This window comes from Trachurus japonicus, chromosome 16 (assembly GCF_045865225.1).
Source record: "Trachurus japonicus isolate A0001 chromosome 16, Traja_1.0".
In the NCBI taxonomy this organism is placed as follows: domain Eukaryota; kingdom Metazoa; phylum Chordata; class Actinopteri; order Carangiformes; family Carangidae; genus Trachurus; species Trachurus japonicus.
The window spans coordinates 18,257,866-18,283,191 of record NC_140922.1 but is presented as its reverse complement, the minus strand read 5'-3'; the positions used below and the strand labels follow the sequence as shown (position 1 = coordinate 18,283,191).

Genomic DNA, 25,326 nt, shown 5'->3' with positions numbered 1-25,326 from the left:
ATGCTGCTCATCATGATATCAAATTGCTTGTTTCGTAATCACTTCATCCAGATATTCATTTTATATAATTAACAGAGGCATGTGTGCATGCTTGGCCATCGCATTTAACAATTACAAGGCAGGTCTACTTTGGGTCAACAAAACGCACGAGTGGTAACGACTTCAATGTGTGTAAGTCTGCTGCAGTGTTGGCAGCGTATTGTTTATGTCAGACTGTGCACTGGCTGCCTCTGACCACCATCACATTAGCAACGCACATTTGGTACCTGTTACTGTATTACCGTATCACCACGTCTCCCTGTTTCTTCACTCAGGGGGAAAATGACTGGACTTGCTCACAGGAAATTGTTGTCGACATCACTGCGGTGGTGTTTTCATTTAGAAACAGTGTTGCTTAAAAGTGACAGGGCAGTGTGGGTGGAACAGCACAGGCTGAAAGGCAGCAAAGGATAAAACCAGCAGATAAGCAGTGTCTGTCAGAACTACATAATGAATTCTGTAATGCATTTGGATATCTAGCCAGCTGGGCTGATCATCTACCCTGTGCTTACAGTCGTGTTGCATTACGGGGCTGGCACCTAACATTCTGTGTCATGTCACCAATTTGTCATTTCATTTTCTCTGCCCACCAACATACTAGACAATCATGAGTACAATGCACATGGTGGCTGCAAAAGAGAAGCTGGATTAAAAGGGAAAAAATAGTAATACAAAACAAAAACCCATGCATACACCAGAGAGAGTAGAGAAGAACAGTGACTCATTAGGATAACAAGCATAGGCTGAAAAAACATGATAGCATAAGCACTTGGCACAGCAGCAAGCAGTGAAGTGATCATATTTTTTAATACAATGCTCACTGAACTGCTGCTGCACTTTTGGCCTGGGTCTATAAATTAGGGCTGTGTTACAAAGTTTTGCCCTACAGTACTCTTCAACATCTTAGAAGCTGTTTTCTACAACAGCTCAATCTAGCTGGTGTACTCAAAGGAACATTTTCTTCCGCGCAAATACGGCTCAACTAGCTTTCTTACAGTATGTTCTTTAAGTACAGTTTAATGTTACAGACAGAATCTGCTTATCTTAGGTTTAGCATAAAGACTAAACGGCCATGTTTTTACATAATGTTTTTTCTATGGAATAGTCAAATAAGATTCAGCATTTAATTAGTGAGCCTTAGAGATGATTGTTACTATTTTCAGTCTTTAAGCTAAGCAGCTGCTGGCTGTAACCTGATACTAACGGACACATATAATGAGAGTCTTCCCATTAAATTGTTGCCAAGAAAGCAAATACGCTTTTTTTCCCCCATGTCAAACACTTCCTGTAACTAAAACAAGCTGCTCTGACTGATCAGGTAACTCTTTCAGCCCTGCAATGATCTTTACGCCAACAATCTAAGCCTGATGTTGTGTCCATTCTCCCCTTTGTGCTCCCTTGCAGGTGCGTAGTGCCAACTACGAGGCGGACCCGTTTGTGCAGGAATTCCAGTTCAAAGTGCGCGACGAGATGGCCCACGTGACGGGGCGAGTGCTACCCGCCCCCATGCTGCAGTACGGCGGCAGGGTGAGCACAGAGCACTTTATGGTACCCTTCCTTTAAATCACGCCCATTCTCTCTGTTTGTCTGACACGCTCTCCCCTTCCTCAGCCTCTACTCCACTGTCTGTAAGGGGGAACTAACTCACTGGCTTCTGTTTGAACTTCATGGTGTCAGTTTTGTTGGCTTGTTTTTTTGTGGTTGAGTCTCAATTTTGCAAACTTTAATTCCACCTTTAAAATAAAATGCAAAGAACAACAATTCCTTAATTGGCCTTGAAATGGGACTAATACCTAAATTGTGATTAGATACAATAGCATTAGACAGACTTTGTCTAATCTCATTGAACTTAATAAGAGGTGGATTTAAGAAATGTCCATAAGAAGCAGCTTATTGAGACTGAATCACAGAGTTTATTAACATCCGTCCGTTAAACATCTCTGAGACACACCTTTTATTATTGTACATTTCATATGTGTATTACAGAGAACTGTTATGCCATTATGTACATTGCACTGATCATCATACACACATCCACCACAGTCCCAACACATGGTGCATCACCCAAGCTTTGTATCATCCAAGGTTCACATCAAAACCATTTGGTGATATTTTGTTATTTGTCTAGAAAGTTAAATGTCTCTCTGGTGAGAACATGCCTTTGTGCAAATGCACATTTCTTAGAATTTCAAAGAGAAATTGTGTGTGTGTGTGTGTGTTTTGTTTGTTTGTCTTTTTTTTTTTTTTTTTTACAAAAAAAAAACTGTCTTAATAAGCCTTGGTGTGTGTGAAGAGTGTGTGAAGAGTGTGTGTGTGTGTGTGATTGCGGTGTTTTTTTTTTTAGAAAATAAAAGTACGTACATGTATGTGAGTGTATGCACACTGTTTGTGCCTACTCAAGTGTGAGTCCGTGCGAACGAACAGTACGAATGTGGATGAACACATGATCATGAGTACATGTGGTGAGATTGCGATGTTGTTTCAGAACCGCACTGTAGCCACGCCCAGCCATGGGGTGTGGGACATGAGAGGGAAGCAGTTCCACACCGGGGTGGAGATCAAGATGTGGGCCATCGCCTGCTTCGCCACACAGAGGCAGTGTCGGGAAGAAATCCTCAAGTATGATCATTAACTAATGGTCTTTCCCCCCCGTAACACTTCAAACAGTCCTCTCAGAGGCTGTGTTACCACTGCGCATACAGTGACTAGTGTATCAGTGATACTTTAAAAGACATTCATTATATTACTCAAACCACTGGCTAGTTTTGCCTTTCTCAGTGCAGAAATGGTAGAGATGATTATTTGTGTTTTCTGTCTCCATAACTTTGTATTCTGGTTTGAACTGATAATAACTTGAAAAAAGGTAGCATATCTTCAGATTATGTTTCTACAGCCTTGATGCCATTTTATTTTATATCATTACTAGTTAATACTAGAGGTCAGATATTAATTTAAAAAAAAACATTGTGTATGAGTCACAAAGAAAAAGACATTTTAACCTAAATGTAAACCTGTTACAACTCAGGTTGGAACTTCAAAAACTCAAGCAAGATTTCTAAACTCCAGGTGTTATGTGACATAATGCCAACAAGGTTAACACTAAACAACATTATTTCCAACTTTCTACATGAGTTTTTCAACATTTTTTGATGAAAAATCTTTGTCAATTGATTCATTTAAAAAAGATGTTTACTAAACCTTTCCAGCATCATTCTCCTGACTATGTACCCTCTCCTTCCTGTTGTAGGGGTTTCACTGACCAGCTGCGGAAGATCTCTAAGGATGCTGGGATGCCCATCCAGGGCCAGCCATGTTTCTGTAAATACGCCCAGGGAGCGGACAGCGTGGAACCCATGTTCAGACACCTGAAGAACACCTACGCCGGACTACAGCTCATCATCGTCATCCTGCCTGGAAAGACTCCTGTCTATGGTTAGAAAATGCCTTAAAAATAAATATTACGTTTGGGGTCCAGAGAGATGCTTGTGGTCAACACTGTGGAAACTATTCTGGGGGTAGTGCTGGTGCATTATTCCCTACACCTTGTCCCACCAAATGTATTGTTAGTGAGTGTGCTGCACTCTCTAGAAGTGAATATTCTTTCCTTTTTATTATGTTTTCAATGTTTTATTTATTTTTTCTCAGACTGTGAGACAGAAAATTTCAAATCTGTGTTTCAGAGTATTTGCATGTACTGTATGGCTGCTCTCCTGTATCTTTTAAACTTAACAATGTGAGAAATTCTTTCACACTTGTTACCTGAAAATATCAGCATTAGATAAGTGAGCATGAGCTGAATAATCCACTGTTTTCCTAAATATGTTTTTTATTTCTTATTCCCATAGCGGAGGTAAAGCGTGTGGGGGACACCCTCTTGGGCATGGCCACCCAGTGTGTTCAGGTAAAGAACGTGGTGAAGACGTCACCTCAGACTCTCTCCAACCTCTGCCTCAAGATCAACGTGAAGCTGGGAGGCATCAACAACATCCTGGTGCCTCATCAACGGTCAGTTATGCTCTCCCTCTCTCTCATGAAAGGAAATGCACTCATTATATTTGATTGAATGGCTTTTAACGGCTTAAATTGTTTGAAGAAATTACATTTTTTGATCGTATATAGATATGTTACGTACAGAGGAATTGCTGTAGTAACACACGCTTCTGTTTAAGAAGACAGTTTATTTAGTCAGAAAATTAAATGTCTTTGTTATGTCTCTCAATCAACAGACCCTCAGTGTTTCAGCAGCCAGTTATCTTCTTGGGAGCAGATGTCACACATCCACCTGCAGGAGATGGGAAGAAGCCTTCAATTGCAGCAGTGAGTGTTTTTTTCCACCTGACACTCTCACCTGTTTGGCATCTGTATCTGAATTCTCATCTCTCTAACTCCCTCCCACACTCCTCCATCTGTCACTGCCACCCCTCACTCACGCTACATGTGATCCTCTCCTCTGTGTCCGTCTTCCAGGTGGTAGGCAGTATGGACGCCCACCCCAGCAGGTACTGTGCCACTGTGCGGGTCCAGAGGCCCAGGCAGGAGGTCATCCAAGACCTTGCCTCCATGGTGCGGGAGCTGCTCATCCAATTCTACAAGTCAACCCGCTACAAACCCACCAGGATCATTTTCTACAGGGATGGAGTTTCAGAAGGCCAGTTCAGACAGGTCAGCTCTCACTTTATTCATTTCTGTCACAAAAATGACGAGTCGGAGTCCAAAGGAGGAAGCTGGAGGCAGAATTTTCTTTACTCCGTCTGTGAGTCAAACTGTTTGGTTAATGTCTTTGGCTCCGTAGCTGTGATGTACTGTAGGTGTGTGCCAGGTTGTAAATCTTTTTCGGCTCCCTCAGGTGCTGTATTATGAGCTGCTGGCCATTCGTGAGGCCTGTATCAGCCTGGAGAAGGAGTACCAGCCAGGCATCACCTACATTGTTGTGCAAAAACGCCACCATACACGCCTCTTCTGTGCTGACCGCAACGAAAGAGTGAGTCCCTGCCACACACACAAATACACACTTCACACACGCTATGACACAGCAATGGCACACATAAAAGTCATTACAGTGTGTTATGTTTTAGTACATATTCTTTATTATGCTCCATGGCAGCACATTAAGTACTTGAAATGGGCCTCCTTAATTACCTTGTGTTGTCAATTGAACTATTCACCCTCCTAACCCCTGTAATTACATTCGATTAAAGAATTAGGGCCCAGTGCTAACGGAGAGCTCTGGAGTGGCACTCAAGGCCCCTGGAGTAAGACTCGGCTAGTAACAACCTTATTTTCAGTGCACACACTTCTCATAGAGAGCATTATGCTCTCTGGGCCATTAAGCTTTTAATTGGTTGGTTGGGAGCACTTGGTAAACCTTTGCCTGGGACGCTCCATCAATTAGTCGTTTTTTCAACAATTAGAATTTTTACCCCCTGATCTCGTTTGATGCTTTAAAAGTGTTATTTTCTGTTGTCCTCTACCTGCATCTTACAGTTTCTGTTCTAGTTGTTTTCTGTTTTGATGAAACAACAGAAAAAAACACAGTCAAAGGGCATCAGTAGGGACTGACCTTCACTTTGCCTTTTTGTCAGGTTGGACGTAGTGGAAACATTCCTGCTGGTACTACCGTGGATACGGACATCACACATCCCTACGAATTTGACTTTTACCTCTGCAGTCACGCTGGAATACAGGTCAGACCAACTTCTTGTCCTCTCTCTTCTCAGCCCGCTACCCACTACTACATCAGTGTTTCTTCACACTCTGCTCCGCTAAAAGCAATGCATTGTTTCACATGGACAGAGAACAGAATTCAGTGAGACTCCAGCACATATCAAGGAGCCACTGCACAAAACAGTCTGCATCCAAACCATAATCCACACTCATTTACAGAAATTTACAAAATAAAGCTATAGAAAATAGTCATATAATAGTTATTTTTTAAACTTGCGTTTTTAAATGAAAATTATTTAAAAATAATAATATCATTATGTATTATTAAGAATATTAGATATTGAATTATTGTCGTCTTGTTATGTAATGTGACTTATCTCAGAGTGGTTGTGTGATATTAAAGGGTCTGTGTTTATTTTTTTGTTTTTGTATGAGCTCAACAAAGTAGATTCCTATCAGTTATATTAAAAAGGAAATGAAGCACTGAATCTTGAATCTGATTCTCATAATAATATAATTGTGTGATTTAATTGTTTTTTCTCCCAGGGCACCAGTCGGCCCTCCCACTACCATGTACTGTGGGACGACAATTGTTTTACCGCTGATGAGTTCCAGCTGCTCACCTACCAGTTGTGCCACACGTACGTGCGCTGTACCCGCTCAGTCTCCATCCCCGCGCCAGCCTACTACGCCCACCTGGTGGCTTTCCGCGCCCGCTACCATCTGGTGGACAAAGAACATGACAGGTGAGGAGAGCAGAATGCGAGCAAGAGCGAACACCGGTGTCTTCTTTGAAACTGTGGCTGAAAAGGTCCTGAACTTTTATGTGTGCGTGTTTGTGTGTGTTGTGTGTCTTTCAGCGCCGAGGGCAGCCATGTGTCTGGTCAGAGTAACGGTCGGGACCCACAGGCGCTGGCCAAGGCTGTTCAGATTCACCACGACACCCTGAGGACCATGTACTTCGCCTGAGCTACACCAACCCTCCCCAATCATTGCCACCCTTAACACACAACGTACACACACACACACACACAAAAACACACACCGATGCATCCATGCACGCCTGGCTTGCCAGTCAAGGAGTCCTCATAGGTGCAAGTCCCGCCCCCCCACACGCCTAGTCAATCCGGACCTGACACTGTGCAGAGGAAAGCAGGGAGGAGGGAGGGGAGGAGGCACCCCCACACTGGACTGAGGATGCAAACGCTGCTTTAAAAACAAACAAGAGAGAAACTCAGCACTATTATGCAATATTAAACCAGCCAACTAGTTTATTTTCACCCTCATCAGGCCCCCTAGTCATCGCCCCTCCTATCTGTTTTCTCCTGTTTGTCTCCTTTACTCGTGGCCTAGTGGGTGTTTTTCTTGTTTGTTTTTACTTTTCCTCTCCTTTGGCACAGTCGTTGTTTATGATCCACTAATCTGCTCCTTTGCCATCTACAGTACCTCAAGTCAGTTTGAGCAGCAGCACTTTTACATTCTGTCGGTTTTACTGTAGTTTGTCGTCGATTCTCCCTGGTGTTTTAAAAAGGAGGGAGCAGAGAGGGAACGGTCAGACTCTGGAGTCAGTCAGTGGTGTTTGATTTCTTTTGGAATATAGTTGTTTCATTGGACCAGAGGTCCTCTGAATTGCCACTTTTATTTTTCTCCTTTCTTCTTCTTTCCTCTTGTTGCCTCTGTTCTATCACTTTTCACTAGTGTATGAAATCACCAGTTACATGTATGGAGCAACATGTTCCTTTGAGCACACTGCCACCTGTTGGCAACGAGGTATAAATGCCCCCTTAAAGTCACAACAAGTTGATGTTGTTGTCTTGTAAGGTTTCAGATCAGTTTTGATTTATCTTTAGCAGTCAGCTGTCACATTTTAAGAGGGGGCAGTTTATATTGGCTGATATATCAATTGCTCAATTGCAGCCATCTATGAGTTTATTTAAAGTATAACACTGTTATTTGATTCTGGTTGTCATTTTTCTCTTCTACATTATGTGAAATATTTTATGACTAACTTTTTTTTTTTTTTTTTAATCATTTAAACATGTAATCTTGTGTTTTTAATCTTAGTCCTCGTCATGCATTCATTTCCCTCAGTGCTTTATCTCACATTTCCCTCTCTTGAGTTTGAGATGGTGGTTAAACAGAGATCACGTCGATGGTTTCCTCTAGTGCAATAATCAGTTGAACGAAGGGAAGAGGATTTTAGGGGACTTGTACAACCCAACAGTTACACATTTCATTTGGAAGTGAGGGTCCTCGGTTGGAGAATAGTTTGCCACTTGCGAAGCACTTTCATGTGTTCCTCCTCTTGTGAGATGATTGATCAGCATGTTTTATGAGTTAGCCCTTCCTATTGGGCAGCAACGGTGCAACTGCAGTTTTGGTGATTTTTTTTTTTTTTTTTTTTTCATGTTTTTACTTGAAGGATTTTATGCGCCTCTGTAGTGTGAGAATATTTTATCATCAATGGGCATAATTTCAGAATTCCTGATTATCAGTTTGCTAATGAGGCTGATTTTCTTAATTCCTTTTGAATTTTGGAGAACAAAGCTTTTCACCTGACAGCAGCAAAGTGGAGTCCAAAGGCCATAAAGAGGTTGTATTCAAGTGCCTGGTGGAAGTTAAAGCGTTAAGTGGTCGATAGCTGCATAATCTATTAACAGGATCCTGTTTCAGTGGGTCAAAGAATCAAAAAGCATATTCCAACTATTGGACAGAGTAAGATAGTTTGAAGCAAGAACGTTTCACCTGATGCCTCTTACTCTTCTCAACAACCGTCTACTGACTTTTCTATACATCTCATTCAAATCATCCGAAGATCAATATATTTATTATGTTTGCCTATACAGCAGTGTTAGCTGTTGGCTTTGCTTCAGAACAGCATTCAAAGCAAAGCAGGCCGAGTTGTCTTTTGCTTAATACTCACCAGATATGGATCCAGCTGCTACAGTGTGTTTGTATCTAATGGGCCGGGTTCATGGGCACGGAGTCAGCCTCATAATAAACTAATTCTCTCAATAAACTCTTTTCTTTCAGTAGACATCCAAGTCCAGGACTAGGTCTAATTCCTGTCCATGTAACCGGCCCAAAGCTGGGACTGGCTTCAGAGCAGAGCCAAGAGGAGTCAAGACGGTGACCATCACTGGCAGCGGACGTACAGCTGACTGTTGATTTTAAAAGAAGCATGTATCTGGATCACAGTCACCACTTGGCTCCTCCGTGCTGCCGATGACCTGAAGCTCGTCCGGGGGGGTGTTTTTAAAAGTTATCTGCACTAAAAGAAGCATGTGTTTCGGGGCTGAACACAGGCGTGGTGCTACTTATTCTGAATTAGAATCTGAAGCTGAACCTCTTTACGAGACTGTATACGAGCAGGTGGGTTAGGGTAGTAAACAGTAAACCTCACTCACTGAAGGACAGGACACGGTCCCACTGCTACGGTTGGCGCGGGGGAGCTCGAGATTTAGGATTTCACTGGGGGGTTGTGGTCGGCGTCGAGAGCCTGTAAATGGTACATTGACAAGATGTTCCCATGGACAGTGAGGTATAATTTAGGGTCCTACATCCGCTGTTGCATTTGACTGCCTCTCATAGGCCGGCCCTCCAGTGGAAGCCAGTGGGTTTGAGCCTTCATGATATCACTAGTGTCTGAAAGCCTTTTTAAAAAGCCAGATCGAAAGTATATTTGTACATTTTGAATTATGTAATGCACACCACTTATTTTTGCTAACAGAAAAAAATGTAGTCTAATTATTAATCTTAGTAATAAATGTATCATAAGTAATGGTTAAAAAGTTATAATAACAAAGTTTTATTATTGCAATAGACTGTTGACTTGTTCTTGTGTCACTGTATAACGTATAGTGTATGTGTGAACAGTGGTGGGGTTGTTAAAACTAGTGATGTGTGTTTGGACTGTCATACTGTTATTGATAGGGATGTGGACTTTAAACGCCTCTTGCTTTGATGTTTGGAAAAAAAAGCTGCAAGATGTTGAACGCTTATTTCTCCTTTTTGGTTTAGTTTTTTTTTCTCCGAAGTTCGTACAGTCAAGGGTTTGTCGTAGAAGAGAGAATCTCAAGAGGGAAAACATGAACATACTGTACTCTGAAAGGTTTTTGTATTGAGACATTACATCCTTATTGTGATCACAAACGGGAGAATAGAAGTAGAGCCAGTTGATGTATCGAGGTGTCTTACTTCAGCTCGGGCTGACGTCTGCTCCTTATCAAGAGGGAGAGTGAAAAAGGAATGGGGCGTGTTGTTTTTGGAGGTGGTGTTGATCCAATTTGACGACACGTGGTCAAAGAGTAACCTAACATGGGGTAGTAGCTCTCCATTTCTCTGTGTTAAAGCCTCCGGGGGATTTACATTGGATTGCAACCTCTGTTGCTCCTCTCCTTACCCGAGCCTCTTCATGCGCCCACAAATACAAAGAGTCGGCCTCCTGGTAAATCTGTGGTGTGACAAAGCCTGTAATCTTATTGTTGCTCCCTTTCCCCTTTGCTCCTGAACATTTACTCCCCTGTGCCAGAGGACTACATTCCACGGCCGCACAATCCCATCCGATTCCCCTGGGAGGCGTTAAAAAAGATTAGAGCTGAAGGACAATGTGCTGTGATAATGTGGGTTCTGCGATTAATTCAAGTATGTGTGCGTTTTGAAAGGAGTCAAAGCTGATGGGTGATGGCTTTGACAGTATTTGGCGGGTCGTGTTGGAAGTTGAGCAAGTCTGAAGGTTGATTGTGAGAATTAGAATCCATTTATAACTCGCTATCTCTGCTGTCTGTAATGGATGTTCAGTTTGTGTATAAATTACACTCTTGAGGGCAGTTGAACACATGTTTACATAGCAGATGTGTTTGCCTCGCTTACAACTGAAATGTCAAAAGCTCTGCTTTGCAAATATTAGCCAGTGGAGAAGTGACCTAACACGAGCAAAACCATTTGGGGTCTGTGGAAGTGAACGCTTGAAGGGATACAAAGACGTTTATTTATTTGGCCAATTTTTCCTCAACGGACATCTGTGTCACATAGCAGGGGGAATGTCTTGTTTGTCCTTCTAGATCTATTAAAATGACTTGTGAGATTGGATTGAAATAAAAAAAAGGGTACACTCGGCTCACAGCTTGCAGCTAGCTGTGGCCTTTGGCTCTGAATTAGGATTGTTAACAATACAGACAAGTCTATTTTATAGAGGCTGAAGAGCAAACATCTCACCCACAGAGTGGGTGGTGACAACTGTCTGGTGGAGAAAAATAACGACAATTAACTTTAAAAGGTCAGCGTGCCCTTTTTTAAACAGAAGTAAAGGTGTATTCCATTTTGAGTAATCGATCAATATCCCTGATTTTGGTTGCTCTCTGTTTGCAGTGGAAGGTAGCAATGGAGTCAGAAGAAGAAAAAAAGTCCACAGAAAGTGCCTTTCCTCTTGATGGTGCTGTAAACTGAAAGATAAAAATGTAAAAATCAAAGAAACAGAATCTCCTTTACAAGAACACGTTGCGATGCAGGAATGGCTGCATTTTACACACACACACTCACTGTACACGTTTATTTTATAGAGATGGCAATGCAAACTCGTGTATCTAGACATTAAGCCTACATAGAAACAGAATATTATGCCAAGTATATGGTTGTGGTTGAGCTTTCGCTTCCTAGTGCATTTAGTGTCTTGGACCAATGGTGTCGTTGGTACAGTAGAATGTGTGTCGGGGGGTGGGGTGGGGGGGCGGGCGGGCCGGGGTGGGGGGTGGGTGGGGGTCATAGCTGACACTAGCGTGGTGTGACACAGCCCAGCCCACGAATGACAAACATAGCACAGCACTTTAGAGACTGCCACTCTCACTTAGACACATAGCCAAGAGGTTTCGATCTCTGTCCCTCCAGTCCCCTTCTGCCCCCCTCCTGTCCAGGAGGAGGACGAGAGGATCCAGACCTCAGCGTAAACGAGGAGTCAAAGAGATGTGCGTTACCAAACGAAGCAGTCGGTCATTAAAAGTGTGCCTCATGCTCTCGTGACTTTGTTGTTGGCTCGGTTGAGTCAGCCTGCTCTCGGGTGGCGGTTGGTCCCCCTGGGACAGCCACTCGACACTTTGTTACAGCTAGGGCTGGGTGTCAAAACGTGATATCAGTACCTCCCTGATTTTTTTTTCTTTTTTCTTTTTTTTCAACATTTTGAAGCCTCCCAAAGTTTAAAAAAAAAAAAAAAAAAAAAAAGTGGTCCAGAACTTTTTACAATAGCCGACTTTTGCACTGAGGAATCAAGGTTTTCTTCTTGAAGGGCATTTTTACAAAGGAAAGCAACATGAGCAGGATCTAAATCTGTCTGAGAATTCAGAAAAAAGCAGGAACGACAGAAAATATTTGAGTCTGTTTCACAGGGATGTATGCTTTCATCGAAATGTCATTTTACAGCAGGTATAGAGATGAAATCAACAGAACCAGTGTCAGTATTGAAACTCTTCTCACGATGCCCAGCCCTAGTAACAGCCCATGGCATTCTGTCATCTTAGTGCAATGCCCTGCCATGTGTCTTGTCCCTAACGGAGGGAATGTGTGCCCAGTAGTCTCCCTGTCTTGAGCCGGTAGGGTGTCGACTGAAAACTGAGGGTGGTCTGTAGTTCTGTGGGTACCTTTTCAGCCCAGGGGGTGAAATCTTTCTATTACAAGAGATCTCAAAAACACTGCACCTCACTTACCTTGGTATGCTGCATATGTTATACTACATGAAAGAAAACTGCAAATTGCTTTTATTATGACATATAATGCTTGAGTAATGCCTGATTGCGATATTCTTATACAGTAACTATTTTAGAGTCAAAATAAGTATAACTGTAAAAAATATTCTCTGTTTTGTCTTAACACTTATCCAATTTTGAAAAATTGTTCTTGAGCCGACTTTTATTTTGTTGTCCTATTTAAATGTGTTGTTCTTTAAATATATATATGAAATATATATATGCGGAATATTTTATGGTGTATTTATTGAGAGTGCGTTTAAGCGGCTGGAGTCTCCGCATCATTTTGCAACATGGTGGGGGCGGAGCCAGGAGGATGAGGCCTTTTAGCCCCTCCCCCTCCATGTTGACGCCTTATTCTCCTAGACACGCAAGCACAACAATATGGAGGGGGGTACGAGGTGGAGGAAAGGCAGGGGGTGGATTTGACTTGTCAGAAAGCGGCGTGGTGAGGTTGGGTTGATCGTCACAGGTCACCTCCCCCTCCTCCTTTTCTTGATATTCTTAACCCTCCACTCTTCTTTGACCACCTGACAAGGCCAAACGCCAACCCCCACATGTTGCAGCTCATCTCTGATGAAGGGAACCATTTCTGAACCACACTGACTTGAGTGTTGAATAGCTGACTTTTTTTTTTTTTCATCCCAAGCTGCTAACTGGTACGTTAGCCATTTAAATTCCCTGAGCCAGTAAAGGGCAGGTGGGAGAGCGTATAATTAAAAAATAATAAAAAAAAGAAGAAGAAAAAAACTGCGGAGGAAGAAAGAAAATGTGTTGGAAAGGCAGAATTCTTTTGGATTATGGTGAATATTTTTAGCGTAGGCGTTGCTTCTTTCCTCTTAAATCGTCTCCTGTCAAGTTTTTTTTTTTTTTTTTTTTGGGGTTTGTTTTCTTGTGCCAGAACATTTTTCAGCAGGAACAGGTCTCATTCCACGAGAAAAGACATGCCTCAGCCTTAAGTGCGTTCTTACTTACTTGTCAGATTTCTGTGTGACTTTGCAACAGTTGCCTGTGTTGGGAGGCCTACCAAGAAAACAAGCCTACGTACTTGATCTGCCCTGACACCCCCCAACTGGCATCTTCATCACCTCCCATGTCTCATGTAAACCACTAATATTGCTACAGAAACTAGTGAACTCTGATGTACGAACAAGTGGAAGCTTTTGGGGTTTTGTACTGATGTCAGAACAGAACCAGGTCTGGGTCAAACTGTATTTGCAAACAAGTCTTTGACATTTGTTTTAACCAGATGAGCAACGCTTACTGCCGCAGGACAATTTAAATACCAACAAATAAACCTGGACGGACATAAAAATGTGGTCATTTGCCTTTTATACACTTCAATGTCCTGTCATAGACTTATTGGTTTTTCTATCGGAATAATTTCCAAATCCAAAAGAGTGTTTTCAGATACAGTTTGACAGGAACCTGGGTGCTGGATTACAGAGACCTGTGCCTGTATAATGAACCAAGGATGAACTGTGTTGTGATGAATTGCTGTTCTTTTCTCTTTTTTTTTTCTTCTTTTTTTTTCTGTTGGTTGTCCCTCACCCTGTTGGAGGATCAGAGACATGGAGCTTTTGAGTGTTGTCAGTCCTGTTCCAAAGCAAATAGGCCCTTTGCCCATGAAGCCAAATACATTTTGGTTAATAAATGTTTACTGTAATGTTTACTCCCATGGCTATCAGATTGTTTAACCTGTTTTCATCCCATTAGCATTCCAGTAACGACTATGAACCAAATATTGCAAAAGAGATTAGGCTCCTGATGCCGCTTTTCCCTTGTATCCAGAGAATGGTTTTGAAGACAGATACTTGACAGTGGCCAAGGATTTTTTTTTTTTTTTTGAGTGTACGCTGATTGTTCAGGTTGTCATCATATTTTTTTTTTAATGTAGCATCACTCTTGTGTCAGTCTTATTTCAAAACTAAAGATCTTGTGCTCTGATACCTCTTGAGTGAGGCACCAGCAAACGGATGTACACACTGAACAGTGAACCTTCACCACCAGATGATCCATGTCTCAGTCTGTGTTCGCCTATGTTGCAACGGCTCTGTTGTACCAACAGCTCGATTCCTTTCAGTTTTAAATGTCTTTCTTTTGTAACTCTCTCTTACAGGATGTTGGCCTTTTAGTGTTGCTTTGCTTCAGTTTGAAGTGTATCTTTGACTAATACTTGCAATAAAATGCTTTGCTTTACCTTGGCTGGTCTTGGTGAGATACTGTTCGGCAAATGCACAAAGATTTTCATCTTATGTGAGGTAACTATACTATCCTACACTATATACTGCTAAACTATACTATACTAGCAACAGAGATGCAGGGTGGTCACACAACTTGATTTTAGAAACTCAACAGCCCTGGAAGCAGTGCTAAATGCAAATCAATCTGTGCACTCACAGATACACATTGTCCCAAATCCATACTGCACACTAGTTCTTCACATGTGTCAACTTAATGTACACTGATCGGGGATAACATTATGACCACAGACAAGTTAAGTGGATAACACTAAATAACACTTCATCATGGCACTTTGTAGTGAGTGGGACATATTAGGAAGCAAGTGAACATTTTGTCCTCAAAGTTGTTGTGTTAGAAGCAGGAAAATGGGCAGTGTAAGGATTTGAGCAAGAAACAAGGACGACTGGATCAAAACAGTGGTGAACCGACCACAGGCTCATTCATTGATAAATGTGGGGAGTGAAGGGGCTGGCCTGTGTGGTCCCATCAACAGACCAGCTACTTCTGCTGAAGAAGTTGTGTATTTGGCAGCAAAAGGGACCAACACAATATTAGGCAGTTCAGTCATTCAATGTATGTACCACAATGAAAATGCAAAAGCCACTTGAGTGCTACTTTGTGTTGTGTTGAACCACCATTGACCAACCTTCACTGTATGGAGTTTTAGCAGTTATTTTTACAGAAATAAATACATCTGCTGCTTTATACTGTATGGCAGTACATTGTAGTCATTGGTTGTCAAACTATAATATTGTAACATTGCAACCTTTTTTATACAGTTTATGATTGCAACTAAATCCTGACTGCAGATTTTCCAGAGCTTCACCACCACCCACAATTTATTTCAAGATAAGTTTTCTTTTCTTTTTTTTTTTTTTACATCTCTGTGAGCGGCTCCTCCATTTCTTTAATGCACTGAATTACAGTGTATACATTAACAGCTCAATTAAAAACTAACCATACTGGGGTGGTGTTTAGCTCAGTTGGTAGAGCACCTGCCCCATGTGTTGAGGCTATAGTCCTCACTGCAGGCGACGAAAAAGAAAAAGGCCCCCCCCAAAAAAACTAACCATACTGTATGCTACTGTATTGGATGGAGTAGGAGCACGCCCACAGACTTGTAAGAGCACCTGTAAAAAGAGGGGGTTTCACTACACACTCAAACTGCCTAAACACACACACACAGCGTGCAAAAGGTGAAAATGTTGGATCACATCGCGGCTGACAGCCAGTGAGAGTAATCAGGAAAATGTTTATCGGCTTCTACCATCAACCAAAGTGACACTAACGAGCTCAAATGTCTCCAAGTGATATCTGTGGAAGTGAGCTGAGTCTCCACCGCCATGGTAACACAGGTGCCTTCACTTATTTTCCCTGATTGCACCTCTTCGACTGTGTCACTGTGCACAAATTGTGATATCGACATGTCTCTCCCGCCCTCGATGCAGCTGTTAGGCCAAGATAAACAGCACCTATATTATCCTCGTTGCTACATGATTTCATATAATCCCCCACAAAGCTCCTGGGCAGAGGCCTGATCAGCCACAATAACAAAAACACCTGTGCGAGTGTGAGGGGTTTTGAAAAGTTTTAAAGTTGCTTTGAAATGAATATAGAAGTATTTCAGTGAACACTTGGAGGTTTTGTAGCACCTGAACCCAGAGGAGTAATATGTTCACAGGTTTATATTAGAAAAACAACAAAAAAGGCTGCAGCACAGGATTTTCTTTACAACTCTCCTCATTGAACAGCAACTTTCTCATCTAGATGGAAAAATATGGAGTAGCCTATTTATTTTTTTATTTTTTACTTTTACTGTCTCATCTGGGGAAAAAACAATTTCAGCAATGTTTCTCTCCTTTTTCTGTCATACTATAAAGACAGTTAATTCACAAAATAAACAGCAGATTATTCACTTACTATAAATTTAATTTGTGAAACATTTTTCCCCAAACTGCATCACAAAAAAATAAGAGTCTTTAATGAATTTACGAAGTGCACACTTCTTAAAGTCCCCCTCCCGCGACCCTTTTTGGTTATTTTAAAGCATTCTCTGTGGTCTTTAAATTGTGATTATGAAGTTTTTAGCCAAAATCACAAAACCTGTGCCATTTCCCAGGGCTCTCCTTCTGCACAGCACCAGCAGCTCATTAGCAATGCGCCTCTGAGTGGTGGGCGGAGACTGCGCTGCTCTGCAACCACCACCTTTAACAAAGTATTTTAACCAGGGCAAATGCCACAACGGCTGTGTAATGATGTGGCCGCGGCGTGACATTGTGACCGGCCAAGCCTACAAGATTTACAACACAATTTTAGAAAAAGCAAGATTGGTGTGTAGCTCACCTGGTAGGGCTGCTTATCTGACTAAGACTTATGATCTAGTTTGGGTTCAAAGAGATTCATGCATTTTCTTGTCTCATCATCATTATGATCACTGCTATATGTATGTATATATCGTGCACATACCAGTATACTAGTGTTTGTGTAATGTGTGGCCTCTCTCAAAAATGACAGGGCCTCTTTTTGGTGCCAGTCCGTCACTTTTTACACACCAACTACTGAAATAGTCCTCTGTTTGAGTCATAATAATATTATTAAAATGTGTAGTTGAGACATAGGGCTTGATTGATGCCCTTGTCCTTCAGCACACTCCATATTTGAAATGGTTTATTATGGGTTGAAAGTTCCCAAAACAAGTGTAAGGAGTCGCCTATTATCTCATCACTCATTGCCGTTGGTTTGCAGATTAACTAGAGTGAAAACTCGATTTGAATCTGTTTATTTATAGCAAAACTGTTTGTTTCTTCATTTTCAGAACATCAAAACTCTGCAACAAACAGGGGACGCATTAAGCTGCGGCTCAGTGTAATGAGAGAACAATAAACAGCGAACGATCAGTGCCTGGCAGGAACACTTCTCATCATTAAAAGCATGGAGAGACGGATGCTCTCCGAGAAACCAGATGCACTGCGGGGTGGGACTCAGCACTGATTATGTTCACAGACTAACTGTCAGAAACAGCTCAATACCCCAACACAGCCAGCTACACCCAACTGACAGAATGATGGGGTTAATTTCTGTACATCATCTAAATAAGGGAGAGACACTCTGTTTAGTCAAGCAGACGTCCCCCTGTAGGTCTAAACGCAGCTGCCACAGTTTCTCGCTGCCTGGGAATAACACGCTGATGCTGCCTGATGGTGCAGCCGCTCTGTGACCAAACCCACTGATAGAAGTTAAACCAGCTCTAAATCACATGGGACAGAAAATGCACCGCTGGGTCATTTCAAGCATGTTGCTTTTCTGGCCAATCAGCTCAAGTCAAAACAAAACAGGTTTTCCATTAAGATTTCTATTCAATGATGGGCATTTAACCAGAAACCTTTGCACTGTGTTTGACTGTAACACTAAATGTGGATGTCAATAGTATCAACAGAGCTTTTTTGGCCCATGGGAGAAACACAAAATTTAGACAAGTGCCAAATGACACTTTTTATTTGTATACAAACACATATCTGAGCCAAAAATAAGTCACAACACTGCAGGGATCCAATTTTCAATAATTTATTTTATTAGACTAAAAATCAAGCAGCCTCTCAAGCAAAGATGCATCCAATTTTAGTGCATAAGATACATGAGACTTGGAGCTTTTAGGATTTGTCACAACTAAATGTTGTTGATTCATAGTAATATTCAATCAGTCTTCTTCACAAAGATGGAGGTCAAGGTGCTACTGTGCTTGACAGGAATGATTTTTTTTAATAGATGATATTTCAATCATATCTGAGGTTGCAGTTTGTTGAGCTGTTTTTTAAAGTCAGTGTTGTTGAGTCTGAGAACCTCTCCCTTGCCACATCACACAATTTTGCAGTCAGATATTGGTGCCACAGCCAACCTTTGAATCATAATTACCAGTGTGGCTACAGTTCTAATTAAAGTAAACACAAACTGAAAGTATGTGTCAGCTTTGATACATGTTTTAATTACCAGTTCTTATAAACAAGTTTACAAAGTAACTGAATGTACAAACAGACCTATACAGCCAGCCACAGCCTGAACTGCACACATGAATTAAACAGAAAGGTAAAAACCTCTCCCTCTCTTTTTTGCCTCGTTCTTCAAGCAGGAAGGCTGCTGTGATTGAAAATATTATCTCTCCATCATGGATATCAACACAATCTCACACGTGCCCTTTGTTGGTGTTTCTTTGCTAATTTGCTCTCCTATCTATCTTTCCCCCTTTTGCTTCTCGCTCTCGCCTCTGCAGCTTTCCTTGATTAGCGAACGATGATTGGCTGCATCTGTGCCACCTTGACCTGGCAGCTACTGTATGAGAGGAAGGTTTAGGAGAGATGAAGAGGGAGTTATTTACTCAAGAGTGTGCTCCTGAGCTGTTGCCTCTACAGTTTTGTCAAAGCTGAGTAACACAAATTTGTACATCTTGAGATTCTGTGAAATGTGAAATATATCTAAAATTCATAGAGAATCTATTGACATTCATGTTTGGCCTATACAAATCTGTATGTTTCTGTATACACTCTTGTTGAAGACATGCTTTATAAATGTACAGTAAATCCATCTGAAAGCCTGTCATTACATGTTGATATTATACACACCGCTTTCCAAAGGTCTGCGACTATGTTCCCAGAATGGGAAGAGAGACATCATTTAAAATCAGTATGAAATGAAAGAAAAACACTTATCATAAATTATAAATAAAAAAAATTGAGGTCAAAATGTCCTATACGTATCTGTATGTTATAAACATCCATCTTCATCTATCCAGTTGGTGTATATGTAATATCCTCTCATAGAAACGTAATACAAATGTCATATATTACATCACTGTATGGACATTGTCACTGAAAAAATGAGGCATTGTTTACATGATGTTATGATGAGTAAATTCTGTCACTGTGGACTTTGCAGCAAATAAGCAGATCACCTCATTTCCAGCCTGTGGCTTCACAGACACAACAAATTTGAGGTTTGAAATTCAGTAAAGAGGATTCATTGTGCGGCTGGCAGTGAGGCCGCTTTTCTCTGGGATCCAGCAGACACAGTGTGATGATTACATAAGCGTTAGATAGCCTTTATTTATTCAGGAAGTCCCACTGGGATCAAGTTCTCTTTTGCAAGTAATATACTGAGAGCAAATCACAAGATCACAGAAGACTAGTCAGTCACACATAAAAAAAATTGCATTGCATGCTCATTAAAGTAGTCAAACTTTTAAATCCCTCAGAGGGGCGAGTGTCTCGAACTTCAATTTGTTTCATCAGTGGTGAAGTAAACAGTTTCCAAGTTCAGAGTTGGTGTAAGAAACCATTGCAAAGCTCATAGATCTTGCAATCTGATTTATGAGTGTACTCTAAAATGTACGGTATGATATGATGTGTGGTCTGTCGTTCTTGCTGTTTTAAATCCACGATTGGCCTGGAATAACATGCAGCTCTGCAGTTTCACCTCTCACCAGGAGTGGGAGCAGTTAACCAAGAAAAATGTCCTGCTCAGTAAGGAAAGACTGAGGCCATACTTACAACACAGGAGTGTGTGTGTGTGTGTGTGTGTGTGTGTGTGTGTGTGTGTGTGTATTGGTATGAAAAGCAAGAGATCAGGCATCTCAAGGACGTCAGTGTGATGACTGCACTGGAAACAATGACTTTAAAAAAGGATGCGTTGGTAAATAGATGGAGACTCCTGGAAGAGATAAAGGAATCCTGCCAAGTGAAAGTACCTTAATATGTTTTTTTTGTTTGTCTTTTTTTACATAAGGAGATCTATATTTCAGGCCTGTATCTGGAATGTGACATTTTCATTTTACCTCTAACCTCTACCATTGCTTTCTGTCGGGGTGGGTGGCATACAGAGAAAACAACTTGACTCACAGTCTGCACACACCACTATCTACTGTCACATAGATGACAAATGACCTGGTAGCATGGGAAATTATCAAAGATGTCAACCTGCTGAAAGAGGATCCCCCAGAGTGGGACGGCCATCCCAGCAGGGGACACGGCCTCTGTTGGGCACAGTGACAAATATTGATTTTATAAGTATAGTTTGTGATTGACTGCTGAGAAAATTAAAGTTGGATACATTTGGCTGTTCATTTTGGCCCCAGGTTATCTTAGCACAAAGAATGCAAATGAGGGAGAAAGTGCTAACCTAAAGCATTATAAGTATATCTTCAGTTTGTTAAATTGGTACAAAAAAAAAAAAAAAAAAAAAGATGAACAAAAATGTAAAAGTTATATAGGTTTTAGGATTAGGGGTTACTGTATATGTGGAGCCAGAACCCTTTGGCCAATTTAAGGGGTTTTCAAACTTTTCCATGCCTCCCTGTCTGATGGCTTTAGCTTCAGGCTGGGCAAACCTCCTGACCACACAGAATGTAAAATAAAGGAAAAAGAACAAAAACAAACAAATGCAAATCTGGACTGGTCTTGTCTGTGTTAAATCGTTTTTTGTAGAACTATAGCCTACGTGCTAAGTAGCAAGCAAGTTATTTCAGAAGCAGAGCTTGGTGGCAGCAGGCAACAGAAACACAAGCATGGAAAAATATTATTTCAATGAAATAATAAAAGAATAATGCACATAAAACAATATGCTTCTTTTTTCTTCTTTTCTTCTTTGGATCTGCCCTCTAATTTGCTGTCCCTTGGTGGGCTCCACTTTGAAAGCCACTGCTGTAGCCTATATGCTAAGCTAACTGTCTCCTGGCTCTAGATTCACATTTATCTTATGATGAATGCTATTAATGTTTTCCCGCAACTCTGTCTCTGATGTTATATACAACAAAAGCTGCAGCAGCAAAATATGGCTTTGCTGTGTAGGAACCACAATGCTGACTGGACTTTCTACTTTTCTAGCAGAATGAGGACATGTTGTCAATTTTTGTATTTGGCAAGTCCCACATGGATGTATCAGCCACGTTCCACCCCCCAGCTGTTTAAAAATATAATCCCTATTTTCAATGATAATAAAATAAACATATTTTCTGCTCCAACTCTCAGTAACAAAGCAAATAAGCACATTTCCCCAAATCAAATGCTGACCAATTCTCTGCCTCTGACTATAAATAGCTACTCAAGTTTTTCCTCTAATCACACTAGACCAGCGGTCCCCAACCTTTTTATCTCCGCGGACCGGTCACCGGTGGAAAATTTTTACCACGGCCCGGGGGGGGGGGGTTCTCTTCGGGGGGGGGGTAGCGTACGTTCTCCTGTTTACATTACATGTAGGCCTACTGTATAAACAGGACTACACGTTCACATAGCCTAGTTTTCTCTTACGTTTACGTTCAACTCACCATAATAGCCTGATAGTATCACAATAATAATGTCAGTCATCCGGGGGTGATGCTCCGTCTGTCATCTCGGTTCCTGTCTCTACCTGTCTACTCTGTCATCTCGTTTTGCTGCTGAAGCTGCAGAAAACTCCGTTTCACAAACATAATATGTTTGTAATGGAAGCAGGTTTTCCGTGCTTTTGTGGTGATCTCAGGATATTCTGCTAAAGCCAGAACGCAGGGAGAGAAGTTTTCTGTGAAGTGATGAAGCGGCAGAGAGCCGGCCGGGTCCCACACACATTGCGGAGCTTGGAGCATGTGAATCACCTGTTGCAATGAACCCGTCATTTAAACAGGACTCGTGCTTTTTCTTTTAGAACAGCTTTCTTCTTGTTGGCAGTCGTCGGGTCTTCTGTCGTCTCATTATTGAGTTTTTCCCGGCCCGGCGACGTGTGTTGTTCACTCTTTTACGTTTGTGCCTGTCAATTGCCTGTCAATTGCGCAGCGCTGGAACGATGCACAAACGGAAGTGGCAACATTTTCAAAATAAAACGACCGGAAGTGTGAAATAGACGAAACAAACAATTTTTTTTTTTTTTTAAATTATCATTTCATCTTTCTGCGGCCCGGTACCAAATGATCCACGGACCGGTACCGGTCCGCGGCCCGGTGGTTGGGGACCACTGCACTAGACCACCCATTCTCCTTTTGTTAGCCCTCCGCTGGTCTCTTATCTGTAACCATGAATACATATAGTTCTGGCAAGGAAATCCAGCTGTGATAAGGGCAACACGACTGGAATGCACAGAGAGACGCTGAATAATTGGAGGTCAACAGAGGGAAGACTGGCCGCTGATGGTTCTCATGGATGTATCATGGATCAGTGCGCTGCTCTTTACAGCTCCGCAGAGAGACACAATACAATGCACCCCACAAACAAGGATCTGGACCTGAATCAGCTTGTGTGTGTGCATGTGAGCGTGCCCCCGACTGCAGGGACCGTGATAAGATAATATTGAGCTGTCAGGGATCAGCAGACAGTCTTTTCTATTTTATGGACTGTGAGAATTATGATGGACCTTTCTAACGGTTTGTCCTTCCTGGGCCATTATTCAGTCACTGTACACTTGTCAGTCCAGAGTCTGCAACCGGTCCGTAATAAATTTGATTATTTGCAGATCATTTTGATGGAGATTTTACAACATAATTTGGGGCGTGCTCTTTTCATCATGTAATTATTTTAGGCCATGGTAGCAGTGTGGCTAATGCCAGTACACCACTTTGTCCCAGACTGAAATGTGTCAACAATTACTAAATGGATTGCCATGAAATTCGGTACAGACTCTCTCTCTCTCTCACACAGTGCCTGGAGGATAAAGTCTAATAATTACGATGATCCACAGACTGCTAATATCATGCCAGCATCAGGTCAAAGTCTCAATTTGTCTGATACTTCAACCGCACTTTTGTCTAGAGTGCTAATTAGAAAATGTAAGAGAGCTAACACATGACAGATGTTGAGCATTACACCGAATCTGCTGAACATCAGCATGCTAGCATTGTAATTTTGATTGTTAGCATGCTGACGTTGGCATCTCGGGCAGCATCTGAGTGCAGAGTTGCTATGGTGGCAGCAACTTCCTGGAGTCATTTCTGTGTTACAGAGTCGAATCATGTTTGATTTTTTTTTTTTTTTTAATCTTTTCTTTGCAGACGGCTGCTCTGGGCCAAAACCGGCATGGAGTGAAGATAATTCAGCTACTTTTGGGGGAAATACTGACCCATCTTTTGTGAGAATAAACACTGTTTAAATTGTAGACTAAATTACATTTCAACCTGTTTTCCATTTAAAGATAAGTCTGGCAATTTCTATTCTATGGTATTTTATCCCCCCACCCCCTGCCTTTTTTTTTTTTTTTTTTTTTACTGTTGTCTGTGAATTGAAATTAAAAACAATGAATGTGTATCTGAATACTTTTGGACCTCCCTGCCCTGTTTGTGGCACTCAGTCCCGCGCCACAGGTCATTGTCTGAATATGGCAAATTTTTGATTCTTACTTGACCAGGAGGCAACACTGTTATGGCTGGACTGTGCTAATGTAAAACAGCCTATAATGGCAGCTTGAGAGATGTTGCCATTTTTTATTTTTTATTTTAAATGTTTTTTAACAGTGGAGGTCTGATGCAAATAATCTAAATCAAGCATTATCTATTATCATTATCAGTTCAGTTTCAGTTTCGGCTTTCTAATTGGATCTGTTTTACAAAAATATAAATAGATATACTGTAGCCTATATTCTTCAAATGACAAATTCCATGCTTGCCCTTAGCTGGAGTTAGAGTGAGATTTCCTGTGACACATTTTTCATACTTATCATATGGGGCCAGCTTCACAGGAGGCTTTGCAACTTGCAGGTTCAGCTCCTTATGATGAATGTGCCTGTGCTGCACCTCCATCTCCTCCGTATAGCCTGATGGGAATCGCTGAATGCAAGGAAGGGTGCACTAACAATACAATGAAAGCAGTGCTAATGGGCTTGTGACGGGGGCTGGAGAGGGGGGGGGACTTTGGCAGATATCTGGGTAAAGGAGCTGTTTGAGAAATGTTCTGCCCCTCCTTGCACTTATACTGTCCTCTCAAGAGGGGTTATCTGCACACAGTGATGTATGTTTGATATAATGCCTACGTTTTTTTCAACTTTGCAGACTCTGTAGCTGACAAGCAGTATTTGTTTCATACAGAGTAGATGTATTTAGAGCGCAGGCACATTACTTACTCTGAGCAACAGTCTGACTTCGGGGGTGAGTGATCTGTATTCCGCTCTCATCACTCCAGTTTTCATTCCATTTTCATAATATTTCATCATTGTCTTTTCCACCTCAGGATGTAGCCTGAGGGAGCTATAAGCTGTTTCCACCATTCTTGTATTAGCATTAAGGTTTGGCAATATTGAGGACTTTTGTAGCTGCAAATGAAACTACTTCATTGTGAAAGATTTCGAAATATTGGCACTGAAGGTAAAAATGATCTTTGACTAAATCTCCCAGAGGCACGCCTAAAATCTCATGGCAGAAATTCAAGTGTTTTTTTCCTCCCACATAGTGTGACTTGTCCTACATGTGACCTCTGGTTCTTTGGCTTTCTGTTTCCTCCAAGTGGCCTGATGTAGCTCTGTGGAGCAAAGCCATAACAGTGCTGGGGATTATTGGGTTCATCTCTTAAGCAGTGTGATTGGTTTACTGCGAATGTTTACATCGCTGGAATGGATGATAATGTATTGAGTGTTACGCAATCTGCAGTGTCTGGATGAGCACCAAGAACTGTATAACAAAGGAGAAAAAACACAAATT

The 25,326-nt window shown here is 41.6% G+C and overlaps 1 protein-coding gene across 2 annotated transcripts in view; it reads left to right on the top strand.

Annotated features, from left to right (window-relative positions):
* The window catches only part of ago3a (argonaute RISC catalytic component 3a), a 32,019-nt gene extending 22,488 nt beyond the window's left edge, over window positions 1–9,531 (top strand). Inside the window, exons 10-19 of one of the 2 annotated variants that reach the window (XM_085802350.1) lie at window positions 1,444–1,587; window positions 2,525–2,658; window positions 3,287–3,471; window positions 3,885–4,044; window positions 4,266–4,356; window positions 4,507–4,701; window positions 4,886–5,020; window positions 5,622–5,723; window positions 6,250–6,449; window positions 6,564–9,531. In XM_085802350.1, the coding sequence (XP_085658476.1) occupies window positions 1,444–1,587; window positions 2,525–2,658; window positions 3,287–3,471; window positions 3,885–4,044; window positions 4,266–4,356; window positions 4,507–4,701; window positions 4,886–5,020; window positions 5,622–5,723; window positions 6,250–6,449; window positions 6,564–6,672 (1,455 nt within the window). In that variant the 3' untranslated portion in view covers window positions 6,673–9,531. The remainder of the gene's footprint in view (window positions 1–1,443; window positions 1,588–2,524; window positions 2,659–3,286; window positions 3,472–3,884; window positions 4,045–4,265; window positions 4,357–4,506; window positions 4,702–4,885; window positions 5,021–5,621; window positions 5,724–6,249; window positions 6,450–6,563) is intronic. The other variant, XM_085802351.1, reaches the window with a different exon arrangement.
* The last annotated feature ends 15,795 nt before the right edge of the window (window positions 9,532–25,326 follow it).